This window comes from Sorghum bicolor, chromosome 1 (assembly GCF_000003195.3).
Source record: "Sorghum bicolor cultivar BTx623 chromosome 1, Sorghum_bicolor_NCBIv3, whole genome shotgun sequence".
Lineage (NCBI taxonomy): Eukaryota > Viridiplantae > Streptophyta > Magnoliopsida > Poales > Poaceae > Sorghum > Sorghum bicolor.
In genome coordinates this window covers 7190653-7213723 of record NC_012870.2, presented here as the reverse complement: position 1 = coordinate 7213723, position 23071 = coordinate 7190653, and the positions used below count along the sequence as shown (strand labels likewise).

Here is a 23071-nt window from a genome sequence, read left to right as displayed (position 1 = left end):
ACCAGCTGTGCAAGTTTTAATAAGCAGATGCAATACCATATATGTTACTAGTAGTATATAGCATATTTTTAGAAGATGTTGGACCGGACGCGAGTATCCTTTGACTGATCACATGGCCTCTCACCAAAACGTAAAGCCCGGTTGTCGGTTGAAGCGATGCTTTCAACAGCTGGCCATTGCACCTCGTGCCTCTCTGGTCTTTGCCACCTGTCCAGCTGAAAAACACTTGCAGAGCGAAGAACAGAGTTGAGACATCTGCGATTTTGTGCCTCCAAGTCTTGTAGATGGCTGTATCAGGGGATCATGGCTGCCGACGCAGTCAGTCAGATCCGAGGCGTCGGTCGGACCAAACGACTGGGAATGTGTCCTATCCGCTTGTTAATCCGTGGTGAACGGAAGGAGCACGGCTACACTTAATTAGTGTTACATCACGAATGTGCGAAATGGTGGCTTGATATACACACATTTAACCTTCCCCAAGTTCCAGTTCTAGACACTTGACTTCAAATAGGATTTCCAATCGAACCATGGACCATGGAAGGGGGCTTGTCGCTTTGTTCAGCAAAACTCTTGCATGTATGTGCAAATAGATTTACTGAACACAAGGGTGCTCAAATTACACCCAGTCAAAGAATGAACAACACTTCTAGGGGGGGAGGAGAGAAAATGAACCTAACACCTCTTTCCTTACTTCCGCAACCCCAAACAAAACATCGAGACAGTACACCATCATCGTCCACCTCAACCGGCACCACCAAAATTACCCTGTACAGACTTTACAAACACTGGCACCTACAGCCCACATGAATCCTTTTCTCCTCAAAAAAACAAGAAGAGAAGGTACAACCATCTGATAATTCACAGTATAAGATTATGATGTGAGCGCAGCGATGCCTCGATCGCCTCGTCCACTTCATTCTTTCAATGTGTCTGTTGTATTCTTTCTCCTGCCCGGACTGCTGCTGTATGGCCCAGGCATGGGGCATCCAGGGAACATTTAATATACCATGTAGAAGCTTGCTGATCTGAGCTCTTTCGTCAATGCACGCCAATGCTCAGTTCTGGACGAGGAAGACATCAGTGGTATAATTTAATCAGTGTTCTCTATATGTGCAGCTGAATCCCTATATTCCTCTGTGCTATGAACCCTTGAAACTGTCGTCTTTCAATGACCATGAGAGCAAGTGGCCGCTGGCATCCCCACTCAGAAGCTGCTTCAAGTCCGGTGGTATACAAAGGGCAGTGACAGGGTGTTTATGTGACTTGAGCACCTTCTGCAAAAGTAGCCTATACTCTGGTGTTTGGCCGTTAAGGGTAAGCCCACCAGAAGATACCGAAGGCGATTTGCTCTTTACTGCTTCATCAGACGAGCAGTGCACCATCTTCCATACCTTAACTGCACCACTTTGATGACCTGTCACGTACCAGTTTGTGTCCTGCCAATCTGAGTGTATCGTGCTTGTCACAGACAAGATGAGGTCAGAAGGAAGCTGGGAGGTGTTCACCACAGCAAGGCAGTCCCCATTGATGCTCCAAACAGCAAAAAGAACACCAGCACCAGTCAGGATCTCACCAGTGAGGTTGTTCACATGTAGCGCGGATACTGATGCTGGGAACCTTGGTAGCTGCTTCACAAAGACTAGGCTTGTTAGGTCCCACAAGATAACAGAACAGTCATCAGAGCCTGAGACAATCAATGAGTAAGGTTGGCTGACAGAGACACAAGTTATCTTGCCCGTGTGAGCACACAAAGCCTTCTCCATTCTCAGGAGACGGCGGATGCCATCCTTCACAAATCTCCACACTGCAACAACTCCATCATCACCACCAGTGGTGAGAATGTTGCCATCATGGCTCACTCCAGTGCACTGAATTTGACTACCACCATGAAGGTTTTCATGTGTAGACAAAAGCCTATCCTGATCATATGTTAATATTCTCAAGCTTCGGTCAGGGAATCCCCAGGAAATGTATTCATTATAAGTTAGCGGCTTGAGCAAGCAGTTAACTGAAGCAATTAGGATTTTATCATTGTAGGAGACAACCTGGGACACCGAAGATGCTGTCTTGCGAATCTCCTGCTGTGTTAGATAGGCGCTGTACCGTAGAGGATGAGGAGGTACTTTCCTGTCAGTCCGCCTCTGTGGATGTGGTTTCTGGAATAACTGTTTTGGGGTCTGACCAAAATGGTTGATTTGTGCTAGTATTGAAGCCTTCATGGTAGGATCTGATACTGCGTCTATGTCAACATTGCCTTCGTATGTGTAGTGATAGAAGACATTGACAGCATCTTCAGCTGCCTACCATATATATAAAAAAAGAAAATAAATATCAGAAATCACATAATAAATGAGAGATACTACCAAACAAAGTATATAACAAAGACCTACTGTAATACCCTCTGTTTCACATTACAAATCACTTTGTGCTCACAAAAGCTAAAAAAAAAGTATTCCCAACATAATATATAGAAATCGTTGGTCAAGATTACATCTGAGATGTTAAGTAAAATGGAGAACATAACACGGAGCAGATTGATTCATTAACTCATAGTCCTGCTCTCCCTAGGATGAAAACAAAACTATGCATGATTTAATAACTATAGTCAGATGGCACAAAATAATGAATCAGTAGAAGACTAGAAGACACTTCAATAAAAAGGCAAAATTATAGCTCACTTTGTGATCACAAATCCTGTATGTTCAAGAGTAGAAAGAAGACTATCCTTATTTCAAACCGAAACATATTTGTGCTACGGTGATTACAGCAACACTGCTAGTGCTAGGGATAAAATGCAAATGTAGAGATGAAGGTATGCTTAATACCTTTCCTCTCTGCTTATATCCAAAAATAAGATCAATCCAATGATGCAGATTCTCAGACACGTAATCTGATTCCAATGCTTCCCGATGCTTCCTAATGAATTCTCTAGCACTGCCTTTAGCCCAAGGTGGCAAAACAACATCACCAACCTGAAAGCATCATTTAAAGAAGTTACATGTTTGCCCCCAACTGAACTGAACTTTCTAGTATAGTGCAAAGATTTGCACACAATTTGTGAGAGTATACCTTCTCTCCTGATTGTTTCTCGCCCAGGTCCAGATTAAAACTGTTCTCCAAAAATTCAGGCAAATAATAGAACTCAGGAATTAGTTCTTTCACATCTGATGTGTTACTTTTGCCCGCAGCGCTGACCCATGTATCCCTCACACTGTTGAATAAGCGATCTGCATGGTCAAATTGTCCACCCTGCAGCTTCTGATTTTCTGTGCTAAAAGGAGGCAACCTTAAGAGATAGAAAAGGACAATCCCAGCACTTGAATAATGAGAGCCATAATGGAACTTTGGTACATCAGGGTCATCCCAACTATCATATCTGAAAGGAACAAAACAATAAATTCCAATTGAGTTATATGGACCCCAGCGTTTAGCAAAATCAAAGATGTTAGTTTTTCTAATTGAAAGTTGAAAGAGAAACAAAAGCATACAAATGGATGCTAAATGAACCAACCTCTTGCGGAATTCCTCTTCTCCTTCCTCCGTTTGGCATCCCATGGGTTTATCAAGCCTGCGAAATGTCTGTGGATTCCTCAGATCTAAAGCATCGCTCTCATAATCTGCAAGAACCCATGGAAATACTGGGTACTGTGTGAGATCACTGTACCCTCGACCGGCAAGTGTATTTAGATGCATGAGATATTGGAAGTTTGTAATTTCTCCACTTTGCCATCTTTTAGAAAATGATTTTGCCATGCCTTTAAAAAGACGGCTCCCCTCACCACTCTCCTGTTTAGAGGATGCTGATATGGTTGTGTCCAACCTGTGGAAAGGCATATTTTCTTCAATTGTTAACAAAGACACAAAGCTCCTATGCCAAATCTAATGATAAGTAATAGCAAAAAAATGCCAGGTCCTACAAGTTCAAATAGTTCATAGAATGCACAAGATAAAGAAAACATCCTAAACTATTAACTGAATGAGGCAAGAAGGAAGAACATATAGCAAATGTAATAATTGCTAGTAAAAAGGCATAATCGATATCTTAATTTCTTATGAAAATAGACAGCTCTTCCCAGCAAAATCAAGCTTGACAATTCTAGTAAACAGAACTACCGGGCAAAGAGTAAAAGGGTGAGACATGAACCTCTGGGAATTAGGAAATAGGAATATACTTGTTTTGAAACTATAGATCCTAAATACCAGAACTTATGACAATAAAAATTGACAGTCGCATGTTTAACATGCAATCTGCAGACAAAAAAAGGTAACTTCCCTCAGAATGAAACATGAATGTTAATTTTTCTGAAGCACAAAGTCATGAATTGGTACACATTACTCCATTCCAAATTATACGATGTTTTGGCTTTTCTAGATATATAGCTTTTGCTATGCACTTAGATATACACTATGTATCTAGAAAAGGCAAAACATCTTATAATTTGGAATGGAGGGAGTACCTTTCATGACACGATAATTATATAGACAGGCAATTAAGTGTTTTGAATAGCAAGTCTTAATGCTACACATGCACATGGTAACTACTAGGCATCTAGAGTTGCAAAGGATTAAGAATCCATACATGCTATTCCGCGGGAGATTCATGGCGATCAGATTTCTGAAAACTTCCTCTCTCTCCTTTTTGTGGAAAACTAGAAGTTCATTGCAACCATCCATGCTGAAAATTTCAATTGCAACAGGGCGGAGCTGGTAATCACGTTTCAGCAACTCATGAACACTATCAAGCTTCCACATATGCCATGGATGAGGCAGGTTGCTGCTGCTGCAAAGCTTCTCTTTACCCCAAGCACCTCCGTTATATGCCCATGCTCTGCCACCAAGCAAGACCTTTGCTGTCCCACCCCAAGTGGAAGGTGATTTCAACTGAGATTCACTGCTTCCCATTATATCCTTGTTCACACCTAAAGCTTGATCGATGACAGAGAGCTCATCTTCACTGTCCTTTTCACAAATGCAATTGGAATCATCAATGTAGAAGTTCTCGATAATGTATAAGCAAAGTTCTCCAATTAGAAATATTCCATCGTGCTTATCAAGACCAGCAACCCGTTCACAGTTGTATTTATGCCTTATTTTCTCATAGGGCTCCAGATAAGGCCTGATAAGATACTCACCATTGTCAAGCAACTCCTTTTCTGATTTATCCTCTGAGGTTCTTGCATCAGTACCTTTGACTGAAGGTGCCCTCCTTGGTGAACTAAGTTCAGATTTAACCTGGTGACTCTCAGTCATGTGAAAAGAAAGGGAACTTGATTTTGCTCCAAATTCCGTCGCAGAATGAAGGCTCTGTTCATTAATGCTGCTTTTATCATCGGTCCAGCCAATTGGAGCTGATTTTGTGCTTCCTCCTTTGAATATGTCATCGTCATCTTTGAATGATGAAAACTCAACAGCATCAAGATCCTTCGGCTCAGTGCCGTAGGTCAAAAGATTCAAGCCTGACATTGTATCTGACCCAGATGTTAACAATTCTCCATCCTCTTTATTGATCATCTTAACACCATTTGATCCAAGGTTGCTGGTTAGAACATTCTGAATAGTATCTATCTTAAATTTGGAGTGCTCAAGTTTCTTCCTCATTCTATATGGTCCTTCAACAGCACAGAGCTGCCACTCAGGTTCTGTTGATGATTGCCGCATGGGAAAAATACCTCTCTCATGAACAAGTTCTTGGAGCTGGCTTTGCCACTCACTTTCCCCGTGCAATATCCATCCGTATTTGTCTTGACGAATTGCTCTTAGCTCTGTAGACATCACATCACGAACCAAATCAAGATTGTATCTCCGCTCATTTATCTGCTCCCAGTGCCTGGCATCTAGTTTTGCAGATTCGCGAAATTTCCGTCCCATCTCTTTCTTGCGCCTGACCTCCATTCCTTTTATTCTCACGCCAGGAAACTTTGCTGAGCCGGTAATATATTGAACCCACATTATTAGAGCGCACTGGTCCAACACTTTACTTATTGTTTGCTGGGAACTTTGGAGCCATTCAAAAAACATTGACGTGCTTCCAGTGAGCAATTTATCAAGTCCTCCATGCAGGATGTCCAGTTGTTGTCCTTGGTTAGGCTTGCAAACTAGCAGGTCCTCAAGAGATTGGCGACGATGCACTACCAAGTATTTAAGTAAATCAACCGCCAAGTTTTGAGCAGTTACTCTCTTGTCATGGAGAAGTGCCATTAAATTTATGCAGAAACAACACATTAGATCTGTATCAACATTGCTTGGGCAGAGCACCAATCTCTTGTTGGCAATTAGTAGCTGAAGAACTGTACAAATATCAATAGAAAAATCTTCCTGGTAAGGTTTAGAAGCTAAACTCCTCCCAGTTTCTGTCAGGAATGCAAGATTTGCAAGTAGATCATCTTCCCCCATACTTTTGAGGAATGTTGGGAGGAAGCAGTACATTATCATCCGGTTTGTGTTCTTCAATATTGCGTGGATGTAAGGATCAAGTTGCTTGCTTCCTCGAGCAATGGACAAAATACCTTTACCTGGAGGCACAGCATCTTCAACACGGCCATCTTTATTAGCAAGCTGTAACATGGACATTAAGAATTCTAGTGTTTGTAGTACCCTGAGTGGGGTTGGAAAGCAGCCCATGTACACACGATCAACAATCATCCAGCAAAGTGGGTCCAAATTGACAGACCAGCGGCTCTTGTCAAGTTTCTTCCCATCTTCTTCGTCATCAAGCAAGAGCTTTCTTTCAAGGAAGTTCATCAATCTGCTTAGGCACAAGCCTTGAAAAACCAGAGCAGAGTCAACATCAACAAACAAAGGCACAGACTCCAAAATGTTCTCAACAAAGAGTGCTGCTTTAAGTTGATCTGAGATAGTGTCAGCAAGGATTTGAGCAACAAAATCTAGAACAGCTGTAGCTCCTGCAGAGCATGGACCACCCCCATAACCTAAATCATCTATGTCAAGCAAAAGCTTCGAATTGATTGGGAAAAAGGTATTAACGGCAGATGATCCCTGAATATTTGTCCTCGGATCAGGGGACGAGTCCAGGTCTATCCCAGACATAGATGAAGCCATGGATGGAGAAGCTGTCAGGTGTCTACCATCACTATATGATCCTGCACTGCCAGGCCAAGATGTGAATGGGGCCATTGGAGATGCAGTAGGGGTACTCGCTGCTCTGTGGGTTGACCTCTCGGATAAAACAGGAGATCCAACATTATTCATAGCAACCGAGTTGGGTGAATCAGTTACATGGTGGTGTTCAGCAATGCCATTTGCACTGGAAGCTGTGGTCTGCCCTTGATCATGAGCATTAGTAAACAATTGGTTTGCTTCTCCGTTTAAAATAATAGTGCTGAGCTCCTGATTCGAAGAATCATCTGCTTTGGCTTCAGCAGCTTCGAAAGAGTTTGGCATGCCAGTACTTTCTGAACTGGAACTTTTCTGCTCCTGAGGAAAACTTGTGACACTCAACGTTTTGGAAGATTGCTCCTGATCATGTGGTAAACTTGAAAATGCATCCTTTGAACTTCCATTGTCATCATCATGTACATTCCTCTCGTCAGTTGCAGCAGTTGTAAGATCTTTTGCCATCCTCAGGGCACAATCAGACCTACATAACAAAACAAGGCTTAATATAAACATTTAAAACACCAAGTAACATGATATATGCACATTGACACATTGTACAAACCTCACACAAGAGAAATAGAGATCAACACAGCTCTCTAGGAAATCATGTCGCCTGCAAACAGCAGAGAATGGTGGGCACATCTTTGCCAGATCAACCATGAACCTCAATATTGAAGTAGCAACAGCAGGTGCTGCTGCTTCACCACCCATTAACCTTGCTGCATATGTCTTATGCATCAGAGCTTCTCCTTGAAGATCACCTCCCATGTCCGATGTCGCCTCAACAAGATCCGCGACCAAGGTGCCATTAAGATGTGAAAGATTGTTATTCTCATGTGCAAGCATAGATTTCATAATCAAGGAAACAAATGTAGCTTTTGCCATTGCAATTATAGTGTCCAATAGATCCACAAACTTCAATTCTCCATAGTTTCCATCGCTAGGCATGAGAGCATGAAAATCAAGCATGCGGACCTCTGGCACTCGAGGATAAACAGGCTTCCCAAACACCAAACAGAACAATATATAGTATATTTCTGGAGAATCGTGAAAGCTTGGAAGCACATGATTCAATCCTTGAAAGCCTCCACTTGTACGGAACTTCAATGCAAATGTAGTTGATGACGTAAGGCAAACTCCTAAAAGAGTCGTGATCCATCTCATGCTAGTTGGATGTACTGCTTCGTCAAGGAAATATGTGACCAATCTGGATGAAACAACTTTATGCCATTGCTCCAGCAATTCTTCGGCATCTATGGTAACTTGTAGATCAATAAGCATTTCCAATAACATGTTCCTCACAATAACATGCTTTCCCATAGCCTCCCGCACAATCTGGCGGTTCGGTGTAAGCTCTGGAGGATCAAATGTCATTATTATGAATCTTACGACGAGCTCCAGCTCAGAAGCTAGAAAACCATCCTCCAGGATGACACCTAGAAGCACAACTAGCTTCTCCAGCACAGGAATTTCAACATCACCACGTTGTAAAGTAACAAGAAGATGTTGAACAAGATTAATTCGGCGCAGTATTGTAAGGTTGTGATTTCTGAACCAATGCATGGACACCATCCTCTCAAGAAACCCAAGAAGAGTTATCTGCACTGATATAGGAGCAGCAACCCATATCGTCCAGTCCAAAAGAATGTGTTCAACCATATCAGCATTTGACAAGACTATGAATTCAGAAGTCTCACCAGCTAGGTCAGCATTCTCCAGCTCAGACAAGTGGCTAAATGAATCCTTTTGAGCTGAAAAGTCATCTAGATCCCCATGCGATCCACCAGAAGACATGTCATCGCCAAACTTGGGTAAGGTAAGATCATCAAGGCTGGCCTCTGGGGACATTCCAGACGCATAGCTTGCTGTTCGATTTATCTTTGATTTCTGTGGCTCAGGAAAGGAAGCCTCACAAGCAGCAATACGAAAGAAGATATCAAGAGATTGCAGATCAAATAGTGACATTCTCCTATGAAGAAAAAGCGCAAGAAGATGATAACCCCTCAAGGCCTGCATGTTTTTTACATTTTGATGACTCTGCTGAAGAGATAGTGCAAGCAGCTCCAGCGCCATATGCAGCATATCCCTACTTTCAGCAGCTTCAACAAGGGCAAGTACCACAGGCATCCCACCAACTGTTTGAACAGTGTCACCAATTGTGCATTGATTACAAATGTAAACATCACCGCTTAGCCGCCCATATCTTGGTATACCTGTTAACATAACTAGTTGAATTCTGGCATATCCAATTCAAAAACAGAAAATATAAATTCAATAGCTAGATGACATTACACACCTCCTATAGGGGATGCAGCAGCAGAAGTTGGATCGACAAGGTTCAGCAGCGAAAGAGTACCAGATGCTCGAAAAGCATCTGATGAAGTTCCATCAAATGCAAATATAAGCTTCTTCCCAGACAATTGTAAGGAGAGATTTCTTAAAAGTTCCATGTCCCAAACAATTCCACTGCTCTCAAGTCTAGAGCTTCCTTGTTTCATTGAACTGTCAACACGCTGGCTGCTTGAAGGTGCAGGAACTTCCACTTCTAATGAATCCAGAATTGCCATTACCTCCCCACCACAGGCCCAGTTTGGGACAAATCTCAGAAGGTCAATGTCCTGGAACAAACCCCGATACCCTTGTCCAAGAATGTACATGAAACAAATGCTCCCTGGTGTCAAGACCTCCTCAAAAAGATAGCAACACCGGAGCCGCCATGAAAAGTCAGAAACTTTCCCACGTATAGTAGGCGTACCAAGTGTTACTTGCAAAGATTTACCAAATGGGGATGGCGAGTATCCAAGCTTGCCTGTGTGCCTCAGCTTTCCATCAAGATACAGGCTAGCCACACTTGCTTGGAAAAGCCCAGCTAGTGCATTTGGCTTACTATGAACGACAGCAAGATGATGCCATTTTCCTTCTTCCATTTCAATGCCTGGAAATGACAATGAACTTGAACTGCCTGTAGATATAGTAAAAACACCATTGTCATGGAGATAAAGCTCAGCAAACAGAGTGTTAGCATCGTCCACTGCACCCACAGAAAATATGCGTAAAACATGCCCACTCCTCTTGCTATATCCCCCTTTTGACGCTTTTTCTGCTTCCTTCGGTTGGCATTTAAAGAAGTCCTGAAATTGGAACCAGCAAACAAAGGAATACCCAGAAACAGGTGGCCATGTTCTTTCTCCTAATGAAACCTGAATAGATGCATGACCGGCTTTGCTCATGTCCATTTCAATGAAAGGAGCTAGAGAAACATGTCCTTGTCTGACATCTTCCATTTGAATTAACTTGTCCATCATATTAACAAAAAGATGACCTGAACGCTTCACTTTCAGCTGAAGAATATATCTCACAAGAAGCCTTAGCTCAGACGAAGACAACCTGGACAAGAAAAGAGTAACCATGTACTGTGAAACAACAAAACAAAATTGTTGCAACGAAACACATGGAATTTTATGAGATATGACAAACCTGTAAGCACCTAGCAGTTCAACAATTCTCAAGGCATGATTAAGAATAGGAGAGGAACCCTCCAAAAATGGGCTGATTGTCTCAAGTAGAAGGCCAACACATCCTATGTAATAAAAGAGTAACAAAAACATAAGGTGCCCTTGTCAAAATGAATCAAAAGAAAAAGGGTAGCAAGAATATCTTTTGCCCATACCAACAGAAGTTAAATTCTCCTGGTTGAAGGGACCAGCAATTGCTAGCTTCTCAATGAATCTCAGCAACTCAAGTTGAACTTTAGGTGTAAATACCAGCAAACAACGGATCAGCACAACAATTGCACTAGCATTGTACACACGCTCCTTGTCAAGCCTTGAAAGTCCAAACGATGTTGCAGACAAGAAGCTCAATTCATCCTCTGAGGTTTCAGAAGAAATGCTCTCTACCTGCAGGTTACTCGTGGGCGGGAGAACAATCTCAAGTGCAAGCTCAAGCAAAAGCAAAATAACTTGTTTTTCACAATCCACACAAAGCAGCCCAGACTCAGAGAGGAGATCATAGAAAGTGTTCGACGACAGTATTGTATGCAGCCTTATCCTATTGACAGAATTGTTGCATACTGCAGCTGTCATTGCTCGCAATAGAAAACCAAAGATCTTCATATGAGTATGCAAAGATGATTCGGTCTCTTCATTTTCACTGTCATTCTGGAAAGTATGCAGTGTCGTCAACAGCAGGGAAAATCCAGTGGCTTCTCCAAATATTCTTTGTGCTGAGCTGTTTGCCCCAAGAATCCGCCACAAAGCACCAAATGTATCACACTTTGCATCATTTTCAAGCTTAAACTGAGAACCAGATGATGTTGATACCATCCCACTCTTCAAAATTTCAATCAATGACCCTATTTCTTCTGGATGAGCCTGAAAACAGTACTCATGTCAATTAAGTCAAGTTCGCAAGCATGCTGCTAATAAAATCACTAGGCATGATTAGAAAATATACAGTGCGCATAGGAAAATGAAGTCTTTCAACTTGCATAAGTGCTCGACCAAGACTAATGAATTAGAGAATTCAACATTTCTGGCCCTACACTAATGGGCTAATTGGTTCAGCTGGCTGTGGCTGCTGCTGCAGCTCCACAGCTGTGCATTAATGTAGCTGTTGCTGGTGGAGCAGCAGCAGCTGAACCATGAATGCCCTCAAAAATTTACAGAAGAAAAATGGTTTGTTATATGGAATAGTCAGCTACAAACACAAACCTGAAGAGAATCTTCAATTATTAGGCATGACAATAGTCGCAATACACCAGATCTGTGGCTTTCGGATACCAAGAAAGGAAGAATGATGTTGACACCATTGGATGATCGAAATGATTGCTGGTTAGGCTCAGCTCTTTTCAGCAGATAAAAAAGACAATCCCAAGCAACAGTAATTGTCCCTTCATCTTCAAACATGGGAAATTTTGCAGAACTAGAAGCCATTAACTTTGGCGAAAGAATTGCATCTTTGTTGTCCACTGTCCTCTGAAATCTAGTTGCATTAGACATCCTCTCTGTAGAGTCAAAGGCCTTATTTTGCTGCTCATCTCCAAAGAAAAGCTTGTTTTGCTTCAAGTCATCTAACAATACCCCCAGGACACCAACTTCTCTAAGAACTTTCTTGTACTGCTGATCAAAGGAAAGTAGCTTTACAAAGAACGAAAGCACTGTATGCTTAAGACTGGTAGAAATTGGTTGTTGCAATAAGCAACAAAGTGACAACAACTCTTGCTCTGGAATGCAGTTTACTACAGTGACAGCATATTCCAATATTTTTAAGATGACCTCTTGTAGTGCTGCAGGGAAGCTGCCCATGTTTAGGATAAAAAGAGGAACAGTACGTAGTTGTTGGCATAGCTTGTAATTTTCAAGATGGCTTGAGAAAATCTTGAACATTCTATTGAGAACTTCAGCTTGCACTTCCAAGTTGTCTGCCTTCAGAAAAATATCTTGTAGCATCTGAATGGCATCAAGATCTTTTACCTTGGGGCTACTAACTTCCATCAAGTCATCAAACTTGTCAGCAGAAGGAGTTCGGCTTCTGCTGTGCCCCGTTCCTTTCGCATGAGAAGATTTTAAACTCTTACCACCACCATTTTCTGAGGGGCCAATTTGTGACAAATTTACAAGAACATCAAGCAACCTAGACAACTGAGGTGAAAGGTCACATGAGAATACATCTTGTTCTAATCTGTCAGAAGGAAAGGATGCATCCTCTTCGGATGCTAACTTGGATGAGGATTGGAGAGTCTGATTTTTGTGTAAGCTACAAAGCGTTAGAGCAAACTGAACAAGGAACTGGTAACCATGAGCATTATGTATGTCTTCCCTCAGCCTTATGGATCCAGACTCTGCAAAGTAAACCAAATATTAAGATATTAGGCACACAACAATAGTGATCGTTCAAATTGTATGGCAACAAAGTATTTAATACCAAGCAACGATAAGCTATAGGTGGAAACACAACCAGAACCACACAAACAAAAGAAAATTATTTAATAATTTGTAAACTTTGAAAAATATTGAATCAAAGCATCTTACTCGGAAGAAATGCATGAGTGGCAAAGTTCATCAATACTAACCAGGCCTGTATGACAGCTCAACACATTCCAGTAATAAATCCACAATGCCCATGGTGTAAGCAGCATCGCAACTCTGAGGATTGAAATCTTTCACAGCCATAAGAAGTACCTTAATCTAAAAGACATGGTGGAGAAAGGGTTAACAAGATTGAATAGAAATATATGCAAAAGACTAGGTGTTCCAGTAAATAATAGAAAGGAACTGCTACCAGATGCCCAACACCCCAGCGGGAAGGGGTTGAACCCTGGCATGCCACCAGTGACTATTCTTGAAAAGAGATGAGAAAAGGGAGAGAAAACAGAACTTTGGTAAATGGTAGCACAGTTACCAGGATTTAGCTGGGGGTCCAAAAAGGATGTCTATGTCAGAAAAAATGCCTAAATGAAATACCAAGGTGCTTCAGTGAAGATTTTCCCACTTTTCAAGAGTTTATGTTCTAAACTTCTAATCTTAGCCAAGTGAAAACAGCTATTGTTTGTGAAGATTGAATAACTAAGAATACATTGCTATGTGCTGTTTAGTACTTTAGTGTGAAGAATCCTAACTAGACCCAAGAACAGGACAACATTTCGTCCACAATAAAGAACAGATGGTAATGTACCAGCTGGTGCTTCCTGATGTACTTTGCAGAAGTCCCATTGTCATTTGCAAGAAGAAGACCAAGGACCTGTTCAGTTATGAACTCAATATATTTAGCAACTATTGGTGCAGCAGAAACATGACCCTCCAAAACATAATGTTACATAGTTTCAAATTACCTGCATCGCATGGCGATGGAGCTGAATTGTGTGAAGGGGAACAATACCATCCCTGAACTGTGAAAACACAGATAATGAACCATTTGCAACCATCTGGAAAAGAACTTGCAAGGCATCATCTTCAATTAAACTTGGTGCAGCAGATTGATGGCTCGCCAATGCTTTCATTATATGTATCACGCTTCCCTCAATCTCCATAGAACAGAAAAAAGAATAAAGATCAAAACCCCAGGTTGACAAGGAGAAAATGAAGGGAAGGCATATAGTTACCATATAACATATATGAACACAAAGCAAAAGACGTGTAATAATACAGACAAAGCAACAACCCTATGTTAAACAATTTACGATTTTGTGGATGTCAACAGTACATTCTTGCAAATAAGGCCCTGTTTCTATGAGAATCAGAAGATTGAGATTACCTCAAGCCGTCGTGATTGCATAGGATCCAAATTTTTGTTTTTCTCAATTATCGATCCTTCTTGGTGAACAGGCAAGGTATTTGTGGAGTTCTCATTGGGACTCAATAGAGAATTGAGGATATATATAAGGCAGCACAAAATACCAGAGTCCAACAGAGGCTGCTTATCATTTGTCTGTAACCATGAAATTAAACATGACAAGAGATGCTTGTTAGTTTAAACGTTTGGTAAACTGTGTTTCATATTGGATAGGAAATATAATATCAGCAAGCAAGTCCATAGCTAAGTAAATTTTTATCCATGAACCACCGGACACCCCCATTACACTTGGATATTAATTGTGTCAGAACTCAGGAAACAGATGCCTCTTGCTTCTTAGTACCATTAATAGTATGCTTTAATAAACGTTGCAATAACAGACAATATACTGCATGAAAAATGGACTTCTTGTTGTCATATTATAGCAATTTCACTAACCTCTGTCACAAGAACTTCGACTGCATACAACAAATTTGATCCTGGACATATACCAAGCTGGATCATGGAACCAACGAGTTAAGACTTAGAGAGTGCATGGCCTCCTGGAACCAGAAATTGCACTAGATAATAATATAAGAACAAACCTCTGTGGTATCTGAAAAGAAGCCAATAACATCAGCCACACGCAGTGATCTTCCTTTGCTATGGATTCTTAGTTTCTCCAAATCAGTAACAAAAGCTCTTCCAATAACAAAAGAAAAAACATGTCCTTCTACTAACCTGTAGAAATTATGAAGGAAAGAAACAGAAGACCATTATTCAGTTTTCTAAAATAGAGAGTATACATGAACCCACTGAAATAAATGCAATGTAACAGCATAATTTATTGAAAGTAGTGTGTGCAATTGTAAAGAGTCATACTTTGTAACTAATTGAGCTACACTAGAATATTGCTTCACTAGCCTACAGAAGACATCTACAGCCAAATTTAAGGCCCTTTCTTTCTCCTGCAGAGGGAAAACAGAATACAATGTCAAGGCAAGAACCAGCTCACAAGGTCTTATTATTGATTTATGGTGAAAAAAATAAAACAAGTGTCAGTGTACCTTTTCAGAGCTGGAAGAGCGAAATTCTTCCCATAATCTCCTAAAGTCTGACTCCAATTCATTTTTGCCCCTGCGTACAAAAAAAAATAATGTTAAGATTAGGGATGTGTTGGGTCATTGGGTCGACCCAAACTTGCTACAATGAACTAGAATCGCATGCCGCATAATTAATTGAAGGGGAGACATGAACTCAGCTAGCTGACCCACAAAACACCATTGGAGACCCACTTGCATCCTTGGTTAAGATGGGGAACATAAATATTTTTTGCAGAAGCATATATTATTCACTTAAAATAGCAGAACCAAACTCCTAATCAATATTTGAAATGGACATAAATTCTTGATTTAATTGTTGAAAGCTAGAATACAGGAACTTAACCTATGTGAGAATGCAATCCATACACATACATAAATTAGCTTGAAGATATTGGCAGAAAAAAATACTATAAGAGGTACAGACTTTTGTTATCAGGTCCAAGTGCTATACAGTGTCCAAGAAAAGATAACTGATAACATACTTAACTAACAATCATGACCATAGTATTTGTTCCTTTACCAAGTGATTATATAGTTAGTTCAGGCAAAGGATAAGTCACTGTTTTTTTTAGAACAGGGTAAGTCACTGTTCTTTCATGGTACTGTAATGCTAATATGCTATTTAACAAACACTGCAGCAATGGCAATAGAAAAAATGAACAAACAGGAATCGTAAATCCAGACCAAAAGTTAAGCATGTATGGCTTACAAGTCTCCATTCCCCAGTAAACTAGATATCTTCTTCTCTTTTATATATACAATCTCTGTGATATGGGTCCAAAGCAGCTAAACCATGTTTAATCAAAGATTGATGGCATAGCAACCCTCATCAGCTGCTGTGCAGCCAATGCGAGTGACTGTGCAGCAGAAGGGGGTCACAGAGAATATGGTAGTAGTAGCAACAACCATCATTAGAAGTATCTAACAAAGGACATCTAAAAAAAACAATGAAGGAGTGTATCCCTAGCAGCGCGGTAACTTGAGAAACAATGCAACACAGTCAATCAAACTTCACACCACCTTAGAATGGCATGTGCCACAATAATCTTATAACATCCCAGTTCAAACATAAAACGACAAATCAAGCAAACCAGACTCATAAAGTTGACTCCAATCAAGATTGCTAAAATTTCCACTTTCTCTGCTACGAGAAATGCAAAAACACATTAGCCCCGTTGTTCTACAAAAGCACAACAAACAAAAGGACAAGGGCCGTAGCCTTCAGGCATGGCATACAGATCATAAAATTGACTATGCAGCTACCGACTCGCCCAACCACCGTCCTAGTCCAGCATCATTTCTCTCCAAGGCACCACCATCCTAGTCCAGTATCATTTCCTCTGAAGACACCGTCATCGTCTATGATCAACATAAGAGCAAAACCAAAATAACTGCAGCACTATCGCCAAGCTCGAGCTAAAAAAACATTCACTGATATCAATCCTATGAGTCAAAACGTTAATACAACACATAATCCACATCTACCAACTAAATCACCAAACAGCCAGAGACAGGAAGATGAAACGGAGAAGCAAGCATCTGCGATCGAACCCTCTCCGAATCTAAATCCGATTGCCATTGCTAAACCCGGAAAACAGGAGTAACGGGATCGCATCGGAGCTGGCCATGCATCACCAGACACCGGATTTGATTCAGGCAACGCGAGGCCAGTAGAGAGACGTTTGACTCGGCTGGGGGACCCACCTGGCAGGGGACGCGGCGGCAGAGGGCGAGCTCCCGGCCGCCGCGTCGAAGCCGCCCTCGTCCCCGCCGGTGGAGGCGGAGCTGAGCCTCGGGGTGGCGAGGTCCTGGACCGCCTGCTGGCGGTGTAACGGCGACCCCGGCGGCGGCGGCGGGGGCGGCGGCGGCTGCTGCTCCTGCTGCTGGCCGGCGGCGAAGACGACCTTACTGAGCAATGTGGACCATTTCATGGTGCCAACCCCTCATCCGGCGCGCAGATCCCGGCCGGATCCCGCCGATTCGCCGGAATTCCGACGCGATCCCCCGGCTTCCCTTGTTTCTCCGAATAAAATTTTTATTCACGTTGTTCCTCGCCTCCGCCTCCCGCTCGTCGCCTCCGACCTCCTATTTTTGCTGTCGTCTGTTTGCTTGTGTTTTCTCTGCCTCGCTCGTTTTCTTTTTTGTTTCCTCTTTTTTACCCACGCACCTTCACCTCCTCTCTCTCTCTCTCTCTCTCTCTCCCACCTCGCCGCGACGCCGCCTCTCTCCTCTACCTGCTCTGCTCCGTCTATGCGGCCTTGCCTGCGCCTGTGGTGAGTGTGTCCTCTGCTTCGGCTCTCTCTATTCGGTTGTTGGCTCGAGCCCCCCTTGCCTGGTTGCTTGCTACGCTTCCCTAGTATTTTCTTTTTCTCCTTTTTGTTTTTATTTTTTGTTTCTTGTAGGTAACAATACTACTATGACCTTGTCTTTGTTCGTGCGTGTTTATATTCTATCTTTACGACTTTGGCAGAGGAGAGCTATTGGTTCCTGTCTCTAAAGCGTGATGAAATTTCCCTTTTCGTCGGGATGCCTATTTGGTGTTTGGTGAATGACACTAGAGGGAACTTTCAATGGACAGGATAGTTTATTTCCCTTTTTCTCTTCTATATAGGCCTTGTTTATTTACAAAAGAAATTACAAAATGAACATTGTAACATTTTCGTTTGTATTTGATAAATATTATTGTCCAATCATGAACTAACTAGGTTTAAAATATTTGTCTCACAAATTACAGATAAACTGTGCAAATCTTTTATTTATATTTAATGTTCTATATGTACCGCAAGATTTGATGTGACGGATAATCTAAAAAAATACAATTTTTTTTGGAAAGTGAACAAGGCCATATTATAAGTACTTTCTCATGATAAATAATAGATGAATATTTGCAAAATTAAATACACTTTGGAGGGTGATTTAATCGTGCCTTTTTGCCCAGTCCAATCATAGCAAAGTAATCTGACTCTATAATGCAGAAAGGAAAAAAAGAGGCAAGATTGTACAGACCTATAACCTTAGATTAGTAGAGAGTTGTCAGAAATGAACGTTAAAAAAGCATGACATTCGTCAACCCTAACCTTTTATTAGTGCCCCTCAATATTAGATCTAGATTGGCAGGATTCAGTCACCTAGGACGAGGATTGAGTAATAGTAGCATCATAAGTCATAGGAAGAAAGGAGTTGTTGGATGGTACTCCAAGAGAGGAATTATATAGTAAATTGTTGTATATCCATAAGGCATGAAATGGAGTTGAAGCAATAAGATTGCAATCTAATATTGGCATAGAAACATATGGAGCTAAGTAGCAAAGATGGACAATGATTGATGTCAAACCTTATTTGAGTAAGGCATAAATACAGGAAATGGTTTCAAAAGTTATGAGAGAGGATGTGATACATAATATATATTGATGTTAGGAGACATAAGACGGCGGTGTGATTAGTTAAGTTTAAGATCGACGATCTAGGTATATTTCTAGAAAATGCTAGAAAGAGTAACATCATACGTTAATTAAGACATGAGACATCATACAAAAATAGACAAGTACGTCTGCTCCCTTAGGTTACATAAAAATTACAAATACAAATACGACACTACTCAGACATGATTCTCGAGTGACAATTATCAATATTATTTATTATTCAAATAATATTATTGCAAAGACAATGAAGAAAGTTTTTTCGCACGTAGATGGTTGATCTCGAGATTAAAAGCATCTCTAAGAGATTAGTCAAAATAACTATCCATATCTAGTGATTTAGAACATCTCCAACGGACTAGGTAAATTGTTTTCTAAATATAAATATAGCTATTACTACGAAAAATCCAAATTGGATAGCTAGCTATCCATGTCCTGCAGCTTGCCATACAGCCTCTGCGCACGCTAGCGAATCTTACCACGTGCGCTAGCGAATCGTTCCCACACATGAGGCGGCTCTTTCTCGCACGCCTTCTCCTTCTTCCCACGCGATAGATGCTTTGTCATTGACAGTAGTGTCCAGCATAAGTCCACAATTAATTTTGGCATTGATATCCTTAATCATCATCTATTGAAATATACTTTCATGTGCCGCTTTTAAAGGTTCACCAATTTTTTTTCATCATACGTGCGTTGTTTTCTCTTGACCGTTGATGTGCAAACAGAATGTTGAACATGCATCACTAGAAAGTCATTCAATGTTAGAGATTCTATGCAAATCTTGTCTAAACTTTCGTATGATATACCTCAACTTATTAGGCTTTGTTTGGATGTAGTCGAATTCGCATCAATCCACATGTGTTGGGGTGGGTTATAGTAGAATTTAAACTAAATTCCACTCCAATCCACTCCAACACAAACAAGGCCTTAATAAACATCAAGTCTCTAAAACAACTAGTGGGAAAACTGAGGCCTTGTTTAGTTCGCAAAAATTTTCAAGACTCTCCGTCACATCGAATCTTTGATCGTATGCATGGAGCATTAAATAAAAACAAAAATAAAAACTAATTACACAGTTTATCTGAAATTTGTGAGATGAATCTTTTAAGCCTAATAACTCCGTGATTGGACAATGTTTGTCAAATAAAAACGAAATTGCTACAGTAGCAAAAAAAAAAACCAAAATTTTGCAAACTAAACGAGGCCTGATTTTCCTTTATCACAGCGGAATAAAACACAGGCCGCATTGCGTCCCGGCGTCCTGTACCTGTTCCTGGCCGCTGACCACGTCGGACCATTGGCCTCTCCCACGTGGCGTCGTCAGGGTCAAACGTGCGGAGCGGAGGCCTCTCCTTCGCACACCGCCAAGCGGGCCCCACCGACCACCCGCTCCTCGGCCCCACCACTACTACGCGCAGACGGCGCAGACCCCGCCCCCACCGGATCTTATCCACCGCGACGCTCCCGCTCGCAAGTCGCAAACGGCAAAGCGCGCGGTGGGGCGCTGGTCGCGCGCGCCGACGCTGTTCTGCTGCGGCGCAGGGGATCGTGGTACCCCGCCCCCCGTGACGTCGCAGGCGTGGAGACGAAGGCTGGCGGTGGCCCGTGGGTCCTGGCGGTCCGTGTCATCAGTGTCACGCCAAGGGGTCTCGCCGATTTTGAATGCAGAGTCTGGGATTAGATTAAGCTGGGGGCGAGGCTGCCGATTACGATTAGCTGGTAAAATTACTCTCAGCCGGTGGTCGCCGCCGCCGTCGGGAGACTCCGGCAAACACGGACGGAGATGTTTCCTAGTGGCGTAGTACTACTACGTAACGAGCATTGATCCCGTCCTCCGTGCTGGTTCTTAATTGCCATGTTCGCCCCTTTTGTTTACCTGCTGCTAATAATACCATACCTTAAATAAAATACTTCGCAAAATCACATTTTACTTCCATTAAAACAAATAAGTTGCACGTGCACGTATTACTTTTCATCTGGGGTACGTTTATGTAGCGTTGATTTTCTTTCGAATTTGGCTCCTATGTGGACGTACTGTGGTTTATAAAGTTGTAATAATCGTTTTTAATTTAAATTTACGACGGCACCGTCATGTGTGCATGCATGATTCTGCGCGGTGGTTGGCGAGCCCGGAATGTTACCGCGCGCCGTCCGGTGCGGCGGTGCGTGCGCACGCACATGGCGGCAATAATTTTGCAGTGACGGGGAAGCGAGTACTTTTACACGCACACACGGTCTCGCTCGCTCTCGGAAGGTCTGGTGTGGTCGAGCATAAACTAGCAGAGTAGCAGTGCTGGTGCTGCTTCTACTAGTATATAGCCGCTATATATATGCTACACCAAGCAATCCAGCATGATGACTTGCAGCCTGCTGTGAGGGAGTAGCAATAATTCCGAGCCGTGACCCCGATCGATCGAGTCGAGTCCCTAAAGGCCTAAAGACCCTGACCGACCGGTGGGACAAAAGCCGTGTGAACCCACGGGTGCGTGAGCATGCAGGCAGCGACGACGACGACGACGCCGGTTGGTGCGGCCGCGCGCGTAGACGTACAGTGCTCGTGCTGCCGACGCAAGATCGCGACAGCATCTGAAAAATTATACTAGTAGTAATACGCAATCAAAGCATGCATGCATATGCGATCCAGAGGGCGATGCATGGATCGATGCCTCGTTTCGGGGGTCTTGAGTCTTGACACGGTCCATCATCTATACATGGATCAAAGAGCTAGTACCGATGTAGAGCTCCCGGCCGGTTGACTTTGATCATCGACTATACCAATTAAAACAACGCATACTCTTGATCTTATTTGTTTGAACGGATCGCATAAACTGGGACCGGACGTAACGTATGTAGGCGTGCAGATCTTTAGCAGGTGATCGATCGAGCGTTAATTATTCCAGCGTCGATGATTGGTCGACAACTGGTTGTAGTAGGAAATTAAAACAGATGGAGGAATCCTAGCTACTCGCGATCGACAAGGATCCAACAAGGTTAGCTGGTGGAGAGTTCAGACTGAGACTGAAAATTTCTTCTTGTTACGCGAGAGCTCCAAACCCCCGCCCCGGCTCCCAACCTCCGCCGCGTCGCTCCGCCGTCGCCGCCCTCCTGGCGGCGGCGGCGGCCCGCCCGCGCCTGCTCCTCCCCCTCCCCTTCTTCCCCCTCCCCCGTTGGTCTAGGGGCCTGCAGCACCGGCTTCGCCGCGCGGCTCACGGACGAGGAGGCGGAGGCGCTGAGGGCCACGGACGGGTGCGCGCGGCTGTGCCCGGAGGTGTTCCTTCCGCTCGCCACCACTTGCTCGCCGGGCTTCCTCGGCCTCCACCTCGGCAACGAGGGCTTCTGGAGCGGCTCCGGGTTCGGTCGCCAGCCACCCGTCCTTCGGCGAACGGGCTCCTCCGTGGTGGTGGGTGTCGGCGGCTTGGGCCGGGGGACGGCCGGATCTGGGCCCCCAGCCCCCCTTTTCTGCTGCTGCTGCCACCCCCACCGTTCTCCTCCGTCGCCGGCCTGCCCGTCCTGTCCCCGGCGTCGGCGGCTTGTGTGACGGCCGGATCTGGGCCTCCGGCCTCTGATCTGGCGCGACTCCCCCTGTTCCCTCCGTTGGCCGGCCTGCCTGGCGTCCGTCTGGGCTCCGGCGTGGTCGGGGTGGGGTGCAGGACGGTTGGGCTCGTTCGGGGCGGCTGCTAAGGCTTCGGCACTCCCTCCACGACTGCGGTGGTCATCTGCTTGGCGGCGGACGGCTACGGCGGCCGGCTCGCCTCGTGCGCTCCCTGCATCGTGGTGATGTGGGCAGATGTTCGAGCGGTTCGCCTTCGGCGTCATGGCGGCGTGGTCGGCGTTTTGGAGCGGTCTGTGCACGAGTGGGTGGCGCTAGGCGAAAGCCGTGCCTTCTGGCCGACTATGGCGACGCCTTCGGGGCGTCGTTTTCCTCGTTGGAGGCATATGTCGTTGCGTACCCCTCCTTGGCCGACGGCGCTCGTCCCTTATGGGGTTGTTGGTTGCAAGGAACTAGGGCGCCTCGCCCGTATGGGCCGGCAACGGCGGCGCTCCCCGCGTCGCTTCCCTTCTTGAAGGCGTTGCCGCCGAAGTTCTTTCTACGCGTGGCCTGCTGCCCGTATCGTCCCTCGAGCGTCGTGCCGAGCCTTTTCGTGCTTCATGCTGCTCTCC

At 43.5% G+C, this 23071-nt stretch overlaps 1 protein-coding gene across 1 annotated transcript; it reads right to left on the bottom strand.

The window, feature by feature from the left end:
- LOC8085954 (protein SPIRRIG) lies at nt 491–17862 on the bottom strand. The gene is made up of 19 exons (XM_021455936.1): nt 17196–17862; nt 15456–15525; nt 15271–15356; nt 14994–15129; nt 14848–14904; nt 14371–14544; nt 13949–14140; nt 13792–13857; nt 13190–13304; nt 11829–12958; nt 10787–11489; nt 10594–10696; nt 9413–10503; nt 7679–9329; nt 4580–7597; nt 3512–3820; nt 3070–3376; nt 2826–2972; nt 491–2300 (listed from the first exon to the last, which is right to left on the bottom strand). Exons 1-19 carry the CDS (start codon nt 17420–17422, stop codon nt 1140–1142), a joined length of 10743 nt encoding a protein of 3580 aa, XP_021311611.1. The 5' UTR covers nt 17423–17862; the 3' UTR covers nt 491–1139.

Excerpts from the sequence above, each read along its gene's own strand:
- LOC8085954 (XM_021455936.1), bottom strand. The coding sequence starts at position 17,422 with ATGAAATGGTCCACATTGCTCAGTAAGGTCGTCTTCGCCGCCGGCCAG. Across the intron at positions 14,905-14,993 it reads TCTTTTCAGATACCACAGAG|CTTGGTATATGTCCAGGATC; the intron begins GTTTGTTCTTAT and ends TCCATGATCCAG. Across the intron at positions 10,504-10,593 it reads GAACTGCTAGGTGCTTACAG|GTTGTCTTCGTCTGAGCTAA; the intron begins GTTTGTCATATC and ends TTTCTTGTCCAG.